The sequence below is a fragment of the Ceratotherium simum genome, chromosome 18 (genome assembly GCF_057802395.1).
Source record: "Ceratotherium simum simum isolate JZ-2026a chromosome 18, ASM5780239v1, whole genome shotgun sequence".
Lineage (NCBI taxonomy): Eukaryota > Metazoa > Chordata > Mammalia > Perissodactyla > Rhinocerotidae > Ceratotherium > Ceratotherium simum.
The window spans coordinates 38019604-38040273 of NC_141917.1; the positions used below are offsets into that span (position 1 = coordinate 38019604).

Here is a 20670-nt window from a genome sequence, read left to right on the forward strand (position 1 = left end):
ATTGGCCATTAAGGAAGGCTGCATAGTATAATGATTAAAAGCATGGCCCCCGGCACCAGACTGCCTGGGTTAACACTGAGCTCCTTGGTCAGTTCACTTAAGGTCTTTGTGCCTCCTCTTCCTCATCTGCAAATTGCAAAAAGTAATAGTACCCACTGCATAGGGTTGTTGTGAGGATTAAATTGTTATATTTAGAAATACACACATGGTACACAGTCAACACCATGTATATATTTGTCTGTTAAGTAAATAATGAGTAACATTTTAAAAACATAAAATAAGTAAACAATCAGGCTTTCAGGAATCAAAGGTCATATTTTTCATTCTCCCAGGCACAGGACCCTGTTTCCCAGTCTCAAGCATCTTTGGGTAAGTAAGACTGCTAAGAGCTGGGCCAACGTTGTCATGCTGGTCCAAAATGTGCAACTAATGTATTACATTTGAATCTCTCTACAGGAAATATTTTATCCCAACAGAGAGATCAACTTCTAAAATGGCCAGAGGGAAAGAGAAAACAATAAGAACAACATAGAAATGTTTTAAGCGTAATTCAAATCAACAATGATGTGACAAAATGAAAACATTCCATTCACAAAGTAGATTAAAAATCCTAGTGATAGCAGCAAGAAGAAAACCTATGGTTCTGAATAATCATAAATACACCTTCAGATTTAAATTCTATATTTCAGTAAAGGTAGTTCCTAAGGCCAAACTTTTTGATGGGAAGGCACCCAGAACAACAACCCACATGAAAATACAACCATCTGGGTCACAGCTCAGAAATCCAATGCTTCAAAATTAATGTCAAATCTTTTCTTTTGTCAAATAAAAACAAATTCAGACTTAAATAAGGAGACTTTATTCAAAAAGTCTATTGCAATAGGGAAAATGCTCTAAACTTTGGATCTGCAAGCATCTCAAAATCAAACAGAAAAAGGCTTTTCTTTTATAGGGAGGGGTAAGCACGCTAGCAGGAACTTTTGAAAGGAAATGGGGCAAACCAGTGGGTGGAAGCAGACAGCACGATTGGGCTGCGGTCATGCATTTAATGCTTGCTTAGACTTAGAGCAAGCCGAAGTTCAGGGGCCTGGGAGGAAGAGAAGCCTGACTAATATCTGATCAAGCCAAGGCAGAAGGCAAGAAATGGACAACTATGAATTGTGAACGGTCTCTTCACAACAGTAGGAATACAGTCATGCGCCGATTAATGACGGGGAAACGTTCTGAGAAATGCATTGTTAGGCGATTTTGTCATCGTGCAAACATCACAAAATGTACTTACACAAACCTAGATGGTATAGCCTACTACACCCCTAGACTATTTGGTACTAATCTTATGGGACCACTGTCATATATGCGGTCTATCCTTGACCACAATGTCCTTATGTGGCGCATGACCGTACTGGTTTTAATACCGGTATCAGAATAAAAAAGTGGTTAAGAGTTAAACCCTCCAGGGGCCAGCTGGGTGGTGTAGTGGTTAAGTTCGAGTGCTCTGCTTCAGCGGCCTGGGGTTCGTAAGTTCGGACCTACACACAGCTCATCAAGCCATGCTGTGGCAGCATTGCATATACAAAACAGAGGAAGGCTGGCACAGATGTTGGTGCAGGGACAATCTTCCTCAAGCAAAAAGAGGAAGATTGGCAACAGATGTTAGCTGAGGGACAATCTTCCTCACCAAAAGAAAAAAAAGAGTTTAACCCTCCCAATAGGTTAAGTAAGTAAATAACCAGCCTGACATCAACTAAAAAGTCCATTTCTTGCTCTTTCCTTAGGCATTTGACCCCTTCTTCCCCAGGCTCCAGCTACACTCGGTAAGTGAGGGATTTGTTGCTGCCAACATTACCAGGCTGGTCAAAGGATTTGCAAACTTACAGCTTTTCACATGAATCTCTCTTAAAGAAACATTTCTAACAGAGGAAACCAACCATTAGACACGCAAAAAGTAAGAGAACAAGAAACAATACAGGAGTGTCCTAATTACTTTTTACAAGTAAGAATAAACTCCAATTATTGGAATGGGGACAGTTGGGAACAAACAGGAGTGGCCCAAAGTCATCAAAATGTTCTACCAAAAAGCTCAGTGCAAACACTCCACTGGTGTCAGATGGCAGTGGTGGGTAGGGCAAGCACACCTTCTGCTCATATGAAACAGAAATAGAGAAACAGTTCTCCAGACTAGAGGACAGTTAAAGACTGGACATATAATTGGATAAAACGTGTTAGTGACTTAATAAACAGGTTTAAAATTTTTTTAATTCTAATTATACTTTTAATATTGTTACTAACACAGATAACTACTCTTACTCATTTCAGGAACTCTGAGATTACTTTTGAAGCACTGGAATCCAAGACTGTGAAAAGACAAAGCAGAGCTGAGTTTCCTTTCACGATCCTTGACTTGTTTTTTCCTAGCACTGTCATTGACTCATTGATAACATCTTTAATTTCTCTGCCTAAAAGTCTTCCAACAGATACATGAATTCTCCCCTCAATGCCAAGTGATTTGGACAGACGTACCAGCAAGAACTGATGAAATCATTAACAGTCTCTGCAAATCAGAATGAACCCTCCCCTCTTCCCAAGCGTCCTTCTTCTAAAGAGCCTTTCCTAGCCCTCCCATGCAGGGAGTAGGCGCCTCCTCCCTGCACACACAGCACACCATCCTCATCACATTAGACTCCCATATACTGCATTTTAATTGTATAAGGTACTGGTGTGTTTCTCCCACCAGACTGTGAGCAGGGGTTAGTACTTCACAAGGCAAAAAGTAGGGGCTTAATTAAAAATAAAAACTTATTTGGGCATTTTCTTATTTGAAACTCAATACCTTTACCTGTTAGTGATATGTTATGAGTCTCCAAGGGAAGGTTCGAGTATTTTGCTATCATTTCTTCTCGGACAGGCAGACTTGTAAAGGGTGAAGCTGTAAGAGGAAGAACATGTGATTACATATGATTATCATTTATGACTATCTAAAAGCTAGTTTGCAACAGCTAAAATGCTATTGTATACTATTAATGAAAAATAATATGTACAGGAAGCTCTGATTAACTAGGTCTTACAAGCTCTATAGATGTTTGGAAATACATTGAGCCAGTAAATGTGAGCAAATTTCCAGTATTTTCTATGTTCTTTTTTTTTTTTTACTGAAAAACTCCTATTGATTTACATCAAGTGGCTTAAAAAAAAAACTTTCATTTTCTTATCCTACAACTTGTAGTTTCTTTATAAGACATAAATGAACTGAAGACATTGAGGAATTAGATGAGAGTGTCAGAAAAAAGGAAAGTCACGAAGAGGCAGAGAGAGGATGAGAGAACACGGAGGGACAGAGAGACCATAACAAAGGGCGTGAAAAAGGAACAAAATAGAGAGCACTGGGCACCAGAGGCCCAGGGGCCAGAGAAGACAAAATGGCCGCACAAGGCAAGTTTGTGCTGTTTGTTTTCCAGCAGTGGTTACAGCCTGGTATGCCCCTCTCTCCCAAGCTGACTTTCAGTTTTCCTCTGTCACTTATCTCTTCTTTTGAAAACTTTTATGAAAGAAACAATGTTTGCATTTCCACCTCTCCCACTCTCCTCAAAGCTTTTTTCTTTGACTTTAAGGCACCAGACCTTACCTCCCAAGAAAACTATCCCAACTCTATCAAACAAGTCAGAGAAGGAAAAAAGGTTTATTATTGTAAACTTGGCTGCAGTCTTTAAACTTTTCATTCAATGTAAATTAAACCTGGGCCTTTTTTATTTCACTTTTTTTTAATACTCTGCTCAGAAAGTTATTCCTAGTACAAGATTAGACTTCCAGTTCTTTCCTTTTCTCATGTGTATGAAAAACGTTATCAAAGTTAGTGAGCACTTTTATGAAAAGAGATTAAAACACATATTAACTAATTGCAGTGAGTGAACCCAATTTGGAGCCTGTTTCAAACTATAAAATAAAATTATGAAATTTTTATAAGACAATTGAAAATTTGAACACTGATTGCATATTAGATGATATTAAGGAATTATTGTAAATTTATTTCAATTCTGACAGTAGTATTATGGTTATGTTTTTTGAAAAAGTCAGTATCTGATAGAAAAACATGAAATACAACCTAAAATATCTAAGAGTGAAATGATACAGTGTCTGGGATTTGCTTGAAAATAATACATGAGGGTGAAAGTGGGTAAAGGTGGAGATAATACAAGATAGACTGAATTGCTCATCGTTGACACTGAGCAATGGGTGTATGAGGGTTTATTATACTGTTCTCTCTACTTTCATGTGTGTTTGAGATTTTCTATAATAAAAGATTTTTAATTAAAAAAAAAAAAGTTAGTGAGCACTGTTCTTGCTTCTGCTTACACACAGCTTTTATAATATTGCCTCATCGAAAAATCTGCCTAGCGGAATCTAGCTTCCCAATAAGCTGTGTTCCAAAAGACTGATCGCTTCTCATGCAGCTTTGGGAAGAAGGAATGCACTTTTCCATAAAATAATCCTTTAATAAATTAAATACCGAAATCATACTACCCTCTGATAGTGATTATATAGGAAAACATGCTCTGAGTTTCTCACTGGACTATCAGGAACACAAAACATTTCCTCTACCCAAACCTAATATTCATTCATTCATAGTCTCTTTCTCTCTCTGTCTGTCTCTCTCACACACACACACACACACACACACACACACAGCCAAAAGCGCTCCAATCAACATTCTTTTCCCAATGAGAAAAAATTTTTTTTCCATTCTTGGGCATGGCTCACTTAGAGGTTGTACTAAGAGGAACTATCTCAGGAAGATCAAGGCAGATGCTATTCACTTATTAATAAGCCAGGAGGGTGCGGACGGGAAGGAACAAGCTGTTCTACTACATCATCTATTCTGTGAAGCTTGTAAAACATAAGCTTTGATGTCTTTGCTTCCTTGCTAAGGAGTTCTCCTTTCTTGGCCTAGCCTACTGCAGAGCAGAATGCAACCAAGGGTTCTCTCCACACTTTTTATCTCTGAAACAAGCCCATGAACCTTTTGAGGTAGTCTGACATCACTTTTTAGTATTAGTATTATTCGTGCTATCAGCAACGAGAGTGACATAAGCTGAAAAAAATGCTGTCATTCTTATTTCACTGAAATAAGTGAATATATAGAGGACCGCATACTTCTTGATGCTGATGGGGAGTACGAAGCTGAGTAAACTCAGTCCCTAGAGGCTACATCGATCATGTATAATATCACAATAAAGATGTAAGAAAAAGCTGCTACCCACAATTTGTGATTGAAAATCATTACAATTTCAGAGTAGCACCCATTCATAGAACTGACTATAACTAGCCTGTGTATTTTATAAGTTGGCATGTGAGCTACAGAGTATGAAGCATGATCTATGTCTTTGAGGGACTCCGGAGGTGGAACAGGGGTGCAGATAATGCCAAGGAGATGAGCTCTGAGGCGGGAGTTATTGTCCCATTACTCATCATCAGAACCTGAATGGAGAGCCCACCTAGGACCTGCAATAGAACAAGGAAAAAAGGGGTCCAGGCTTGGCTTGGGCAAAATCTAAGCTTATAGAAGTTAAAGGAGTAGGAGGAAAAGGAAAAACCAAGCTTCAAGAGTAGGGAGGTTTGGGTAGTTTCAGAACATACTAGCTTCCTATCGCCAGTTCATATATTAAAAACACAATCAGACATGCACAAACCAGCCACCACCTGTATCCTAACTTCACACGACCCCTAAAGCATTCATCTTGATCAGGTTCCAGATTCCCCTGGACAAGCCCCAAGTGCAAAAGAACACGCATAACTGCCGTGATTTTTCTCTTGGGAAAAATCCCTTTAAGAGACAACAGACACAAACACCTTGAGTGGAAAAGCAGGGCAGTCTACAGAAGGTGTCTGATTAGTAAAAGTGAGAAGTTCTGTGTTTACTCAAGATATTTTTTTAATCACAAGAGTGAGAATGTAAACCTTATTGCTTGCAGTAGGCAGACAACTGGCAGGAGGCTGATTCAGCTGACGTTGGCATTTAAATTAGGAAATTGGCAGGAGATTCAGGCAGATGTGGTCTGAATACTTCCCAGAAAGGATTAGGCTGAGTCACAAAAAGAAATACAAATGGAAAGGCAGGAATTTTGTATCCTAATCCAAGTACTGCCACTGACTTGTTACTTGGGGTTTCATTTCATGGAGAAAGAAGGGAGGATCAGAAAAGTTGTATAATATTAATGATGGTGCCAAGCTCATAACATGCATTCCTCAAGTTCGCACACTCACCCTTTCTTAACCATTGCCAGAAATTTTCCAGGCAGCATTCTTTTACAGGTAGTGGCAAAACTGCCACATAAAAGAGTAACATCTATTCCAGAGATTAAAAGATTGTTTTTCTCCTTCTGCAGTGGAGATAGGGCATAAGGGTGTTGCCTCAAAGACTTGAATAACATTCTAATTTTCACCTCTATTTATTTCATGTGAAATAGCAAAATGGTCTCTACTTAAACATCTTTCACAGATTACATTTTAAAATAGACATTGCTAGAAGAGTTTATAATTTATGCTATTAACATTTTTAAGAGAAAGAAACATGCTATAATTTCACCTTAAAATTTCTACTTAAAATATTAAAGTAACATTTTCACATATTTAATTTTGGGGCCCCATTTAATTGTAGTAAATTGGGAAGGAAAGAAAGAGGATAAGTAACACTAGAAAACTGCATTGGGTTTTAAGATTTGCTTTTATTTAAAACAGAAAATAAGTTCAACTATACCTCTATTTAAGAATAAGCCTTTTCTCTAAATCCTCCAAAAATCTCTTTATTATATTTTAAAATCTTGGAAGGATCTGGACTTCATTTAGAGAAAGATGTAAGAAAAAGCTACTCTTAGGATAAATATCATTCTCTCTCTCTCATCCACATAATGTATTGATTGCTATCAATATGCATAATTATTTTAATAAGTTTTAATTTTAGCACTCTGATATACAGCATTATAAATGTGTAAACCCAATAACAGAAACACTATAACCTAGGAATGGATAAAATAAACTATTTATAAAACCGAGGTTTGAAACTCAGAATACATTTCCTCATGGAAGCGACACTATATACAGGCATACCTCGTTTTATTGAGCTTTGCTTTCTTGCACTTCACAGATATCGCATTTTTTACAAATTGAAGGTTTGTGGCAACCCTGCATTGCACAAGCCTATTGGTGCCATTTTTCCAACAGCATTTGCTCGCTTCATGTCTCTGTATCATATTTTGGTAATTCTCACAATATTTCAAACTTTTTCCTTATTAATATGTGTTATGGCGATCTGTAATCAGTGACTTTTTTCCTCCCCAAAGCCCCAGTCCTAGTTGTAAGTCGTTCTAGTTCTTCTACGTGAGCCACTGCCATGGCATGGCAACTGACAGACAGGTGGTGGGGTTCTGCGACCAGGAAACGAACCCAGGCCACTGAAGCAGTGAGAGCACCAAACTTTAATCAATAGGCCGTCAGGGCTGACTCTGTAATCAGTGATCTTTGATGTCACTATTGTGATTGTTTTGAGGCACCACAAACCGCACCCATATAAGACAGTGAACTTAATCGATAAATGTGTGCATTCTGACTGCTCCACTGACCAGCTGTTCTCCCATCTCTCTCCCTCTCCTCGGCCTCCCTATTCCCTGAGACACAACAATATTGAAATTAGGCCAATTAGTAACCCTACAATGACCTCTAAGTGTTCAAGTGAGAGGAAGAGCCACATATCTCTCACTTTAAATCAAAGGTAGAAATGTTTAACCTTAGTGAGGAAGGCATGTTGAAAGCCAACAAGCAGAAAGCTAGGCCTCTCGTGCCAAACAATTAGCCAAGTTGTGAGTGCAAAGAAAAAGATCTTAAAGGAAATTAAAAGTGCTATTCCAGTGAATTCACAAATGATAAGAGAGCGAAACAGCCTTATTGCTGATATAGAGAAAGTGTGAGTGGTCTGGATAGAAGATTAAAGCAGCCACAACATTCCCTTAAACCAAAGCCTAATCCAGAGCAAGGCCCTAACTCTCTTCAATTCTGTGAAGGCTGAGAGGTGACGAAGCTGCAGAAGCAAAGTCTGAAGCTAGCAGAGGCTGGTTCATGAGGTTTAAGGAAACAAGCCGTCTCCATAATATAAAATTGCAAGGTGAAGCAGCAATGCTGATGCAGAAGCTGCAGCAGGTTATCCAGAAGATCTAGCTAAGATAATTAATGAAGGTGGCTACACTAACAACAAATTTCCAATGTAGACAAAACAGCCTTATACTGGATGAAGATGCCATCTAGGACTTTTCATAGCTAGAGATGAGAAGTCAATGCCTGCCTGCAAAGCTTCAAAGTACAGACTGTCTCTCTTATTAGGGGCTAATGCAGCTGGTGACTTTTAAGTTGAAGCCGATGTTCATTTAGCATTCTAAAAATCCTAGGGCCCTTCAAAATTATGCTAAATCTACTCTGCCTGTGCTCTATAAATGGAACAACAAATCCTGTAAGCACATCTGTTTACAATGTGGTTTACTGAATATTTTAAGGCCTCTATTGCGACTTACTGCTCACAAAAAAAGATTCCTTTCAAAACATTACTGCTGGTTGACAATGCTGGTCACCCAGTCTTGGTCACCCAAGAGCTCTGATGGAGGTGTAGAACGAGATGAATGTTGTTTTCATGTCTTCCACATCCATTCTACAGCCCATGGATCAAGGAGTAATTCTGACTTTCAAGTCTTAGTATGTAAGAAATACATTTGTAAGGCTACAGCTGCCATACATAGTGATTCCTCTGAGGGATCTGGGCAAAGTAAATTGAAAGGATTCACCATTCTACATGCCATTAAGAACACTTGTGATTCATAGGAAGAGGTCAAAATATCCACATTAACAGGAGTTTGGAAGAAATTGATTCCAACCCTCATGGATGACTTTGAGGGGTTTAAGACTTTAGTGGGGGAAGAAAGTGCAGATGTAGTAGAAACAGCAAGAGAACCAGAATTAGAAGTGAAGCCTGAAGATGTGACTAAACTGCTGCAATCTTATGATAAACTTTAATGGAGAAGTTGCTTCTTAAGGATGAACAAAGAAAGTGGTTCCTTGAGATGGAGTCTACTCCTGGTGAAGATGCTGTGAAGATTGTTGAAATGACAACAAAGTATTTAGAATATTACATAAACTTAGTTGATAAAGCAGGAGCAGAGTTGGAGAGCACTGACTCCAGTTCTGAAAGAAGTTCTGCTGTGTGTAAACTGCTATCACACAGCATCGTGTGCTACAGACCATTCGTTCATAAAAGGAAGAGTCAATCCATGCAGCAAAGTTCACTGTTGTCTTATTTTAAGAAATTGCCACAGCCACCCCAGCCTTCAGCAACCACCACCCTGATCAGTCAGCAGCCACCAACATCGAGGCAAGACCCTCCACCAGCAAAAAGATTATGACTCGCTGAAGGCTCAGACGGTGGTTAGCATTTTTAGCAATTAAGTTATTTTTAAATGAAGGTATGTATATTGCTTTTTTAGACATAATGCTATTGCAAACTTAAGAGACAACAGTATAGTGTAAACAGAACTTTTGTATGCACTGGGAAACCAAAAAGTTTGTGTGACTGACTTCATTGCGATATTCGCTTTGTTGTGGTGGTATGGAACTAAACCTCCACTATCTCCGAGGTATGCCTTATAATCATGAGATCCCACGCCAAACTGTAAAAGCCATTTAAGCCATGATAGGGCTGAACTACAGCATTAAAATATCTAATTACCAATATTGCTTATAAACAATGCATTTAGCATTCTCCTTCCAGGTCTAGGAATATAGTACTCTTATCCCCCGTCCATAACTGCAGTAGTAGAAAGAAGAGAAGGGGGAATGAGACTACACTGATTCTCAGACACTATGCTCCAGAGAGTCTGTCAAGGAAAGAAGAAAAGAGAAGCTTTGGCAAGAAAATGATGGGGACATTTATAAGTCAGCTTTCTAAGCCAGGGACAGATAACAGTCCAGACAGAGAGCCCGTATTTTTTATATAGCATGAGAACTATTGCACAAGAAGGCCATTTTTAGACAAGTAAAAAAAAAAAATTAAAGAACAATTAAAAAGCCTAATGACAAGAGCAATGTGCACTTTTACACAGCCTTGTAAAATTATTTTTAAAACTTGGTAATATAGGACTATAAATAAATTGATCTTTTCTTTAAAATATGATTATTGCAATAAAATATATTTTGAAGGGCACTGTGGAAACTCATATTTCAAACTACCTCTACATTGGGTCATGAGGATATTTTAACAGTGAAACTTATGCCAGGGCCGGCCCCGTGGCTTAGCGGTTGAGTGCGCGTGCTCCGCTACTGGCCGCCCGGGTTCGGATCCCGGGCGCGCACCAACACACCACTTCTCCAGCCATGCTGAGGCCGCGTCCCACATACAGCAACTAGAAGGATGTGCAGCTATGACATACAACTATCTACTGGGGCTTTGGGGGGAAAAAAAAAAAGGAGGAGGATTAGCAACAGATGTTAGCTCAGAGCTGGTCTTCCTCAGCAAAATGAGGAGGATTAGCATGGATGTTAGCTCAGGGCTGATCTTCCTCACAAAATAAATAAATAAATGAATGAATGAATGAATAAATAAATAAATAAAAGAAACATGCCAAATAAACTCTTAAAAAATTAAAAACCCAAAAGTTGGACTAAGATCTGCTCTTTCTCAAGGCTGTAGGTTTTTCAAATGTTTCACCCACTAGGTTATTCTTTGATAAGACTTAAAGATTTTGTTCAGTGGTTCTCAACTGGGTGTGATTTTTGCCCCCCAGGGGACATTTAGCAATGTCTGGAGACATTTTGGTTGTCAAAACTTATAGGAGGTTACTACTTCTATCTAGTAGGTTATATTAGTTTCCTAGGGCTGCCATAACAAATGACCACAAACGTGGCAGCTTAAAAAAACAGAAGTTTATTCTGTCACACTTCTGGAGGCTAGAAGCCTGAAATCAAGGTGTAGGGCCTTGCTCCCTCTGAAGGCTCTAGAGAAGAATCCTCCTTGCCTCTTCCCAGCTTCTGGTGGTTGCCAGAACTCCTTGGCTTGTAGCCACATCACTCCAATCTCTGGCTCCGTATTTACGTGGCCATCTTCCCTGTGTGTGTGTCTGTGTCTCTGTACTCAAATCTCCCTCTCCTTTCTTTCATAAAGACCACAGTCATTGGGTTAATGGTCTATCCTAATGTAGTATGACCTTATTTTAACTTGATTACATCTGCAAAGACCCTACTCTCAAATAGTCCCTTTCACAGATACCATGGGTAAGGACTTGAACATCATCTTTTTGGAGGACACAACTCACCCACGACATAGGTAGAGGCCAGGGATGCTGCTAAGCATTCTACAAAGACAGCCCCACACAACAGAGAATTATCCAGCCCAAAATATCAATAATGCCAAGGTTGAGAAACCCTAATTTCAAAAGAGGTACACCTTCAACTCTTGATTCTTCAGTGCGATGATTTTTAATAACCTTCAAATGGCCCTGAGGTCCTATTCTACATAATTTAAGTGCAGATATTTTAAAGCATGAACATTTCTTGCAACCCTTCTTTGTTAACCACACCCTCCTGCCAGGGGCCTATTCTGAGGACCTTTTACAAACAAGCACCAAGGGCCGGATGGAGTTTTGAAATGCAAAACAGGAAACCAGTTCTAGCTACTATAATAGCTCCAGGCTCTTGGCTATATCAGAAAACCACTTTGGGGGGGCCGGCCCTGTGGCTCAGCGGCCCTGTGGCTCAGCGGTTAAGTACCTGTGCTCCGCTGCTGGCGGCCCGGTTCGGATCCTGGGAGCGCACCGACCCACCACTTGTCAGGCCATGCTGTGGCGGCGTCCCACATAAAGGGGAGGAAGATAGCCACGGATGTTAGCTCAGGGCTGATCTTCCTCACAAAAAAAAAAAAAAAGAAAGAAAAGCACTTTGGGCTTCCACATCAATCAAATGAGACACCTAAATTTCCTTTCAGGATCTCAGAACTGCATAATTATAAGGCTATTAAAAAAAGATTCTATCTTGGGACTATCTTGTGGTTATAATGATATAACCACAATAACTTTAAAAAGACCAGGAAAATGTTACTTTCAATTAAAAGAATAACACCAATTTTAAAGATAAATTATTAAATAGATTATTATTAATAGATGAAAAATCTATTATTTCTACACTAACAATATATTATTTGAGATATTTTGTTATGGTGAATAATGACTATGCTTTATTAGGAGAGTTAATTTTTAATAAAACATAGTGAGGTTTTTTCTTCTATGTCAATGTATGTGTCCTAAGTTATTTATTTCTAAGGTTCACTTTATATTGTGAAATATATGAGGCCAGGTATACAAAAGTAATCAAAAGATTACAATCTAGGGCAAGCAGCCTTGACACTTATAATCTGTTTCTGTTTGAGAACAAACATTCCTTTGGAAAACGGCACCTAATTACATAAAGCAATGACCATTTCTCAACTATCCTTATGGTTTAATGTCTACTGTACCTCAAGCTTTCTTAGAAATAGTTGAAATTCTTTTTGTTTCTTTTCAAACAATCTAGAACCAACAGAAAAGTATCAAGTACAGAATAAAGAATATTCCCCTAAACCATCTGAGAATAAGTTGCTGATCTGATGACCCGTTCCCCCCTAAAACATTACTATACATTTCCTACAAAGGAGATACACCCACATCATCCCAATTTTGCCATTAATGAAGTTAGCATTTATACATTATCGTCTCATCCCACACCTCAGCTAAATTTCAACAAAAGTCCTTACAATGTACTTTTTAGCAAAAAGGTCCAGCTCAGAATCACATGTTGCCATTAGCTGCCATGTCCCTCTACTCCCCTTCACTCTGAACAGCTTTAGTCTCTCCCCTTGACGCTTACGAAAGTTCCAGGATAGTTATATTGTAGAATGATTAGATTCAGAGCAGACATCTTGGGCAGGAATAGCACAGAGGGGATGTTGTGTGTTCGTCTCATTGCATCCCATCAGATGGCACACAATTTCTATCTCTCTTTACTGATGATTTTCACTTCAATCATTTGATTAAAGCAGTGTCTGCCGGCTTCTCCGCTGTAGTTATTATTTTTCCCTTTTCATTAATAAGAATTTTGTTGGAAGTTACTTTGAAACTATGTGATATTTTGTGCCTCATCAAACTTTCAATTGAATCATTTAATTTATATCGGTATGTACTCGCTAATAGCTATCTTATTCAAGACATTATTCAGTGGATACTAATCCATTAGTAGTATTATTTATTTTGATGCTCAATTTGTCCAGTGGGAGCCCCTTCACTCTAGCTCCTGTATCATTTTGTCATGACCACCATTCTTTGAGCACTTCACTGCTTTCTGGCACAAGATGTTCCAGGATTATCTTATACTTTCCCCACCCCATTCCTGAAATCAGCCATTTCTATAAGTCCTAGTACTATCAGTAAAGAATGGTATTTAGAATCAACATTTGGGTGCTAAGTATGCTCATCGCTATTGGGAAATCACCACTCCATCTCAGTGGACAGAGCTCAGAATATACACATGCATATTTATACACACACACACAACACATATAATGGGTATAATATACATATATATAAATATATGATACACGCATTACACATATATTTCCACATACACACATTTATAACTATGTATATATAGAATGAGATAAATATATTTCAAGTCATAAATTCATACTAATGCTACCAATTGCAATCCAATACCACAAAGTTCATTCTAGTTTTCCCCCTTTATTTCCTTCTTTTCTAGTGAAAAATCTGGATACTATTATCCTTACTAGTTTTACTTATTTGATCAATCCCCCTGTATATATAAGTAATCTCCCATTGCTGCTGCCACACCTGGCCCCAAAGAGATGTCTTCCTCACCCACGCAGGCTCCAACGTCCTGCACTGTCTGCTCTCCTGCAGACTTTACCTCCATCCCCTGATTAGGGCCAGGCACCGCAGAGTGGGCTGCCTCTACATAGAAGCCCTTGTCACTCTGCTCAGCTCTGAGGCCAGTGGCCAGGCCGCCCCTCTGCAGAAGGGCCCACCTCACTGTGCTCAGGCTCTAAGACTCCACACAGGGCCACTCTCCTACCTGGATGACATCCTTACCTGGCTCAGCATGTAATTCCCTGATCTGGGCCCTTAGGCTCCCTCCCTGCATTTCCCCACCTCATGGCTATAGGACCCATTCTGGGAAGGAAGGGAAGGAAAAGGGGATGGGAGGCAGAGACAGAAGACCAGGAAGAGGAAGAGCCAGTTGAACTAATTCTTAAAAGTTTATATAATGTAATTTTAAATGTGATGATAAATTTATGGTCAAAATTTTGATACATCAGATTCAACCCTATTAAAGATAGGCTCATACTTGACCTATTCCTTTAAACAGTTTAAATGCCTTAAAAGGAAAAACTGCTCAAGTTTTCTACTTAGATATAGAGTAACACAATGTCAGGCACATGTAGGTGCTTGAATAATATTCATTCCAACAAATAACTATTACCAGGGACTTGCCCTGGGTGCAGAGGGGAGTATCTAGAAAGGGAGGCGGTTGATCAAGGAAACATAAGCCATGTAACTCTAGAAGCTAAAAATGATCATTTCAAATGACTCTCCTGCAAATATTTTTCAAAAGATAAACAAGACCCATTCTCAATTTGTTCCACGTAAAATAGGAATAACAGTGATGTTTGAATAGTCCCATCTACATAATATTTCTCCTTTACAAAGATATTTTACATTTCTTCTTATTATTTTTTGTGTGTGTGAGGAAGATCAGCCCTGAGCTAACATCCATGCTAATCCTCCTCTTTGTGCTGAGGAAGACCGGCTCTGAGCTAACATCTATTGCCAACCCTCCTCCTCTTTGTCCCCCAAAGTCCCAGTAGATGGTTGTATGTCGTAGTTGCACATCCTGCTAGTTGCTGTATGTGGGACGCGGCCTCAGCATGGCCGGAGAAGCGGTGCGTCAGTGCGCGCCCGGGATCCGAACCCGGGCCGCCAGTAGCAGAGCGCGCGCACTTAACCGCTAAGCCACGGGGCCAGCCCTACATTTCTTATTTAATTGAAACAGCCTAAAAGAGTTAAGGTGAGTCCCTGTGCTTAACTTGATTCCAGGGCTCAAAATGCATGAGCAGCGAGCCCCGTGGCTTAGAGGTTAAGTGCTCGCGCTCCGCTACTAGCGCCCGGGTTCAGATCCCGGGTGCCCACCAATGCACTGCTTGTCAGGCCATGCTGAGGCCGCGTCCCACATACAGCAACTAGAAGGATGTGCAACTATGACATACAACTATCTAGTGGGGCTTTGGGGAGAAAAGGGGGGGGAACGTGTCAGCATGCTCTTCAGCTCAAATCAAGCATTTAAGTTCACACACTGTGCTCTCTGTCGGTAGTTCTAAACTTCCATAGACATACCGAGTTATCTCAGAAAGACAATTGAGTATTGTGTTTAAGAAAACAGGCTTGGGAGTCAGATCGGACCATGCTAAATCTCCTGCTCTACTGCTTAACTATGTGTAAGTGGGCAAATATTTAACCTCTCTAAATTCCAATTTTCTCATCTGAAAGTCAGAGATAATAAAAGCTAACCCATAGGGCTACAAGCTGCATAAAGCAATGCCTGGCACATAGTTGTTATATAGTAAATATAAAAAATTTTAACCATTTTTATTATTAAACTTTGGCCCAAAGTCTTAGGTTTATAGAACACCTATTTCCAAGTAGTTCAAAGCACCTAGAAGAAAAAACAGCCAGTAAAATTCACAATATCCTTTAACAACGAGGAAAATGAATCTCATGAAGATCAATACAGAATCTATAAAACTAGATGAGGTTGCCTGACAATTTTTCGTTCTGCCTTAAAATGAGATGCTACTTCATGCCTTTTACATGGCACATTATTCCACAATTTTAGCTTAAGTGGAGCTAAAAGGACAGGCCTTACACTATATACACAAAGACATTTGCCATACATACGTACATCATCCCATTTATTTACAACTTTGTTAATTTACTCCACTGTCATTTATTTGTTTCCTACTTTTTTTCTCTGTAGAAGTCTGCTCTGAACGTCAATTTAAACCTTACTCCCTGATGCCAACAGAATAACTATCTCCCCAACAGTGCACTCTCTAGGCCATTATCATTTTAAAGCAGTGGTTATCAACCGCTCAGAATCACATAATTAAAATCACACGGGAGCTTTAAAATTCCTGAGGTCCAGGCTGAATCCCAGGCCAACTGAATCAAAATTTTTGAGGGTGGGATCCAGGTATCAGTATTTATTTATTTTTTTTTTTGTGAGGAAGATCAGCCCTGAGCTAACATCCATGCTAATCCTCCTCTTTTTGCTGAGGAAGACCAGCTCTGAGCTAACATCTATTGCCAATCCTCCTCCTTTTTTTTCCCCCCAAAGCCCCAGCAGATAGTTGCACGTCATAGTTGCACATCCTTCTAGTTGGTGTATGTGGGACGCCGCCTCAGCATGGCCCAAGAAGCGCTGCGCCAGTGCGGGCACGGGGCTGCCAGTAGCGGAGCGCGAGCACTTAACGGCTAAGCCACGGGGGGCTGGCCAGGTATCAGTATTTTTAAAGCTCCCTGGGAATCCCAACATACCATACAGCCAGGCGGAAGACCAAAGTTCTAGGACAAACCCAGAATGCACTGGTCCTCAGAACTGCAGTATTCTCAGGTGAATGATGGGAGAATCAGGGATGGCTCCAGGGGGCAAATGTCCTTGCCCGCTCTTTGTAGGTGGTATGAATGAAGAAGAGATGTGGCCAGGAAGTGGGGCAAGGAAATTTAGAAACTTAAAAGCATCCCAAAATGTTTTGTTCAAGTTGTTAAGAACTAGGCCTTATAAAGGACAATTTATAAAAAATGAATAATCTTACCCTTTATCTTTCCATCTTTAAAGCATGTTACAAAAAACCTACACGCTGTAAGCTCATAAAAATGAATTCCTAGGAAAGGTTGAAAACCTCGTGTAAAATAATATCCCGATTTTAGTTACTGATAGACAATAACTGCCAATTTGAGAGGTGGTCTATTATCCTAATGAGCTGCTAACACTGAAATTTATAACACGGGAACTTGCATTAGAAAGTAGATTAGACAGAATACGTTCAACATAAAAAGTAATTATAAACAGGTGAAGCTAAAATGGCAACTTTGGTGTTGGTTTTACTAACGTTTTGCACCTAAATTCCTCTTTCAAAGTGTCTTAAACAATAAAACAACAATCACAAAAAACTTCGTTTTCAAAGACCACCGTGTAAAAGAAGACACACACACTATCCTATGAGTTGTGGGGCTTTGGTTGGTTGGTTGGTTGTTATGTTGTTTTTTCAGCTCAGCTCTAAAAACATCCTCAAAGCCAATCCACCGGCCCGGATGAGAGAAGGTGATAGTTAAGCCTTACTATCGATTCAAGTGAAGGGAGTTGGCCGTAGGGATCGCGGCTTTCAGAAAGCCTGCCACTTCAGCCGAGGCCAAGTCGTTGCCTTGCTCCCGCCCGCACCCTCACACCCGACCGCCCTCTTCCTAGAACAGCCCAGTCACTGCCCTCTGACCAAGCCCCCGACTCACGGGAGCTTCGTTCCAGATTCACGCCGAGGAGCCCGAGCCGCCCCAGTGCCCTCGTGCAGCTTAGACAGCCAAAGGGAGGAGGCGGCCGCCGCTCCCCACCCGCGGTCGCCAGCATCCCTGCGCCTCTCCCCACCTCCCTTGCCCGGCGCGCCCCCAGGCCCTCCGCCCGCAGGGACCGAGCCTCGCGCGCCCCTTCCCGCGCGCCCTCTGGGCCCTCCCCGGCCCTGCACCCAGCACACCTGAGGGATGGCCGTCCGCCAAGCTCCGGCGCGCCGCGGCGAGCAGGCACAGGAGGAGGAGCGGCGCGGGCGGCGGCGCCCGGGGCCCCCGCAGGCCGGAGAGGGTGCGCATGGCGCCGGCGGCCCCGCCGCGGTCCTCGCAGAGCCCGCTGCCTACGCGCACACCCGCCGCTGTCCCGACCCCCGCTGCCAGGCCAGAGGGCAGGATGCGCGAGAAAAGGCGAGTGGGAGGGGCGCGGCCGCCCTGCCCTCCTCCCCCGAGACGCTCTCGCCGCGCCCGAGGCCGACCCAGAACTGCGCCCGGCCCCCAATCAATTATGCAGCGCGCTGCCGGCTGCAGGCGCGCCCGGATGTGCGGTGGCCACCTCCGCGCCGCATCCCCTCCCGCCTCCGTCCTCCAGGCTCTGGCAGAGAGCTTGCTGAAGACGCTGGGCAGGTGATGTCTAGCCCGTCTCCTGGCGGAGAGGTTGGACCTCCTGTGTGTGTGTATATATATATATAGTATAAAGAAGCCTGCAGACTATCCTTTGCAGTTCATCTGAAGCAGGGGTCACTTTTACTTTGATGGGACAGATGAGAGGATGGTTAGACGGAATACTTTCTACCCCCCACCCCCCACCCCCACCCCCGTCATCCCTGGGTTGTTAAGGAGACTTATGTTTGCGCTGGTGGAAGGCGCTATCCAGCTGTCCTGCATCTTGGACTAATCTTTCTTTGCTCTGCGTACCAATCGCGCACATCCTCCCCTCCAGTCTCTGAAGGCTTAACTGGTTCTAGATTAAAGTTTCAGAATCCCAAGGCCCCACAGTGTGTCTGTTTTTCTTTTCCTTTTGTTTGTTTAGCCCGACAGTTTCTGAAGAGCCACCTAGAGCTCAAGAAATAAGAGCTACTGAAAGTAGATACTGTGTGCGCTGCACAAGCCTGCTGACATTCATCAGACTCTAACATTAAGATAATGCTGTCCCTTCCCCAGTAAGGCTGTAGCTTGGAATTTTTAGTGCTCCCGACCGAATACAATGTAACAAGTAAAAGCTATTGCTTTATTGGAGAGGGGAGGAGAAATCTACATTATAATGTAAAAGAGGTGTAAGATCTGATGATTCTGCAGGATGTTATAACACATTAAAGGATTTTTTTTAAAGTAAGTGTTTCTCATGAGCTTTGTTCCCGCTCCCTTTTTTTGAATATCAGGTTTGATATTCACCAATTCAAAATATATCAGTGTCAAAAAAAAGATGGTTGAAAGAAAAAGTTAGATATAAATTTTGAAAATTGAAGTGCTACACATAGAGCTATGCTCACTTCAGGCAGAAATGGTTAATTTTTTTGTGTGTGTGAGGAAGATCGGCCCTGAGCTAATATCTGCCAATCCTCCTCTTTTTTTTGCTGGGGAAGACTGGCCCTGGGCTAACACCCATGCCCATCTTCCTCTACTTTATATGGGAGGCCACCACAGCATGGCTTGACAAGCGGTGCCTCGATGTGCGCCCAGGGTCCAAACCAGCAAAGCACACCACCCCCCCACCCCCCCCCCCACCCCCCCGCCGCAGCAGAGTGCGCGCACTCAACCGCTTGCGACACCAGGCGGGCCCCAGGAATGGTTAATTTTTAATGGGTATGTATTACTAGAATATTCCTTTGTTTCCAGTTTAATATTATATAGGCAAAACTTTAAAAAAGAATGTAGATTGTTTAAATTGGTGTTGAGAGAATATGAGTAATACAATTCATTAAGCAATATTAAATATCTACCAAGTGCCAGGCACTGCGTTCAAAATAGGCTGCATATACTGCAAGGAGCGTGAGCGCGCGCACACACACGGACACACACACACACACACATTATTTAATCTAGAGACCCATTTATCTATGAACTACAAATCTAAGGAAAGCCTCCTCTCAGTCAGAAAATTATGGTTATAATGATTAAGCCCTTCTGAACAAAGCCTTATGACTAAACATTATACATCATCACCTTCTTAGGACCTTGACCCGACTTGCTAAACTCAAATTGCCTCATCAATGGTTGCTAAATTACACCCCCTGTCTCACTGCCCTGCATCCTGTCTCAGGACTAACTACAAATATTTTCCCATACCTTGGAGAGTTTTAACAGTAAGCACTTCTCAAAACAAACTGAACTCTGACTGACCTTCCCCAATTCGCCCTATAAAGTCCTTGAGCTCAAATTCACCTCTCTTCAAATGAGCTGACCTCTAAATTTAAAGAAAAAGTATCTTCTCAGTTGAATCAACATGTTTATGAACAGGAAAAAGGGACTTGCCCAAGTTGAGACTAATTCTCACTGTTGCTTTTGTCATTAGAGCAAAATAAATTGAGAAAGAAATACAATTCTTGTGTTGGTAAGCATTTTGAAAGTCTTTTCCCCATTGTTACTATTTTATCTTTAGATATTTAATATTTTTTGGCCTTATCCTATTCCACTTTATTTTTTCAAATGCTCCATATTGTTTAAAACCAGCTCACATGCTCCCTTCCCTGTATAGCTTTTTCTGACCTTTCTGCTCCAAATTGAACTTTCCCTCTATGGTGAATTAAATATGGCCACAAATGCTTTGACACTGTCCTCCTCATGAGGTATGTTGAGGGAGAAAAAGGGTCCTGTGTTTCCTCTCCTCCAGCTGGGTGGTCTCTGTGACTCCTCTGACATAGTAACTATTGATGAAGTAACACTGTGTGAGTTTCCGGATCCAAACCATAAGAGCATCCACTTCCTTCCTCCTTGTTCTTATGAGATAGCTGCCCAGAAAGAACTATCACTACCTTGAGAT

The 20670-nt window shown here is 41.2% G+C and overlaps 1 protein-coding gene across 1 annotated transcript in view; it reads right to left on the bottom strand.

Annotated features, from left to right (window-relative positions):
- Nucleotides 1–18190, bottom strand: part of EMB (embigin) — a gene marked incomplete at its 5' end in the record, with an annotated part of 43538 nt that extends 25348 nt beyond the window's left edge. The window contains 3 exon segments of the mRNA XM_014781527.2: nt 2837–2926; nt 17879–18106; nt 18109–18190. Of these exon segments, the coding sequence (XP_014637013.2) occupies nt 2837–2926; nt 17879–18106; nt 18109–18190 (400 nt within the window).
- Between the last annotated feature and the right edge of the window lie 2480 nt (nt 18191–20670).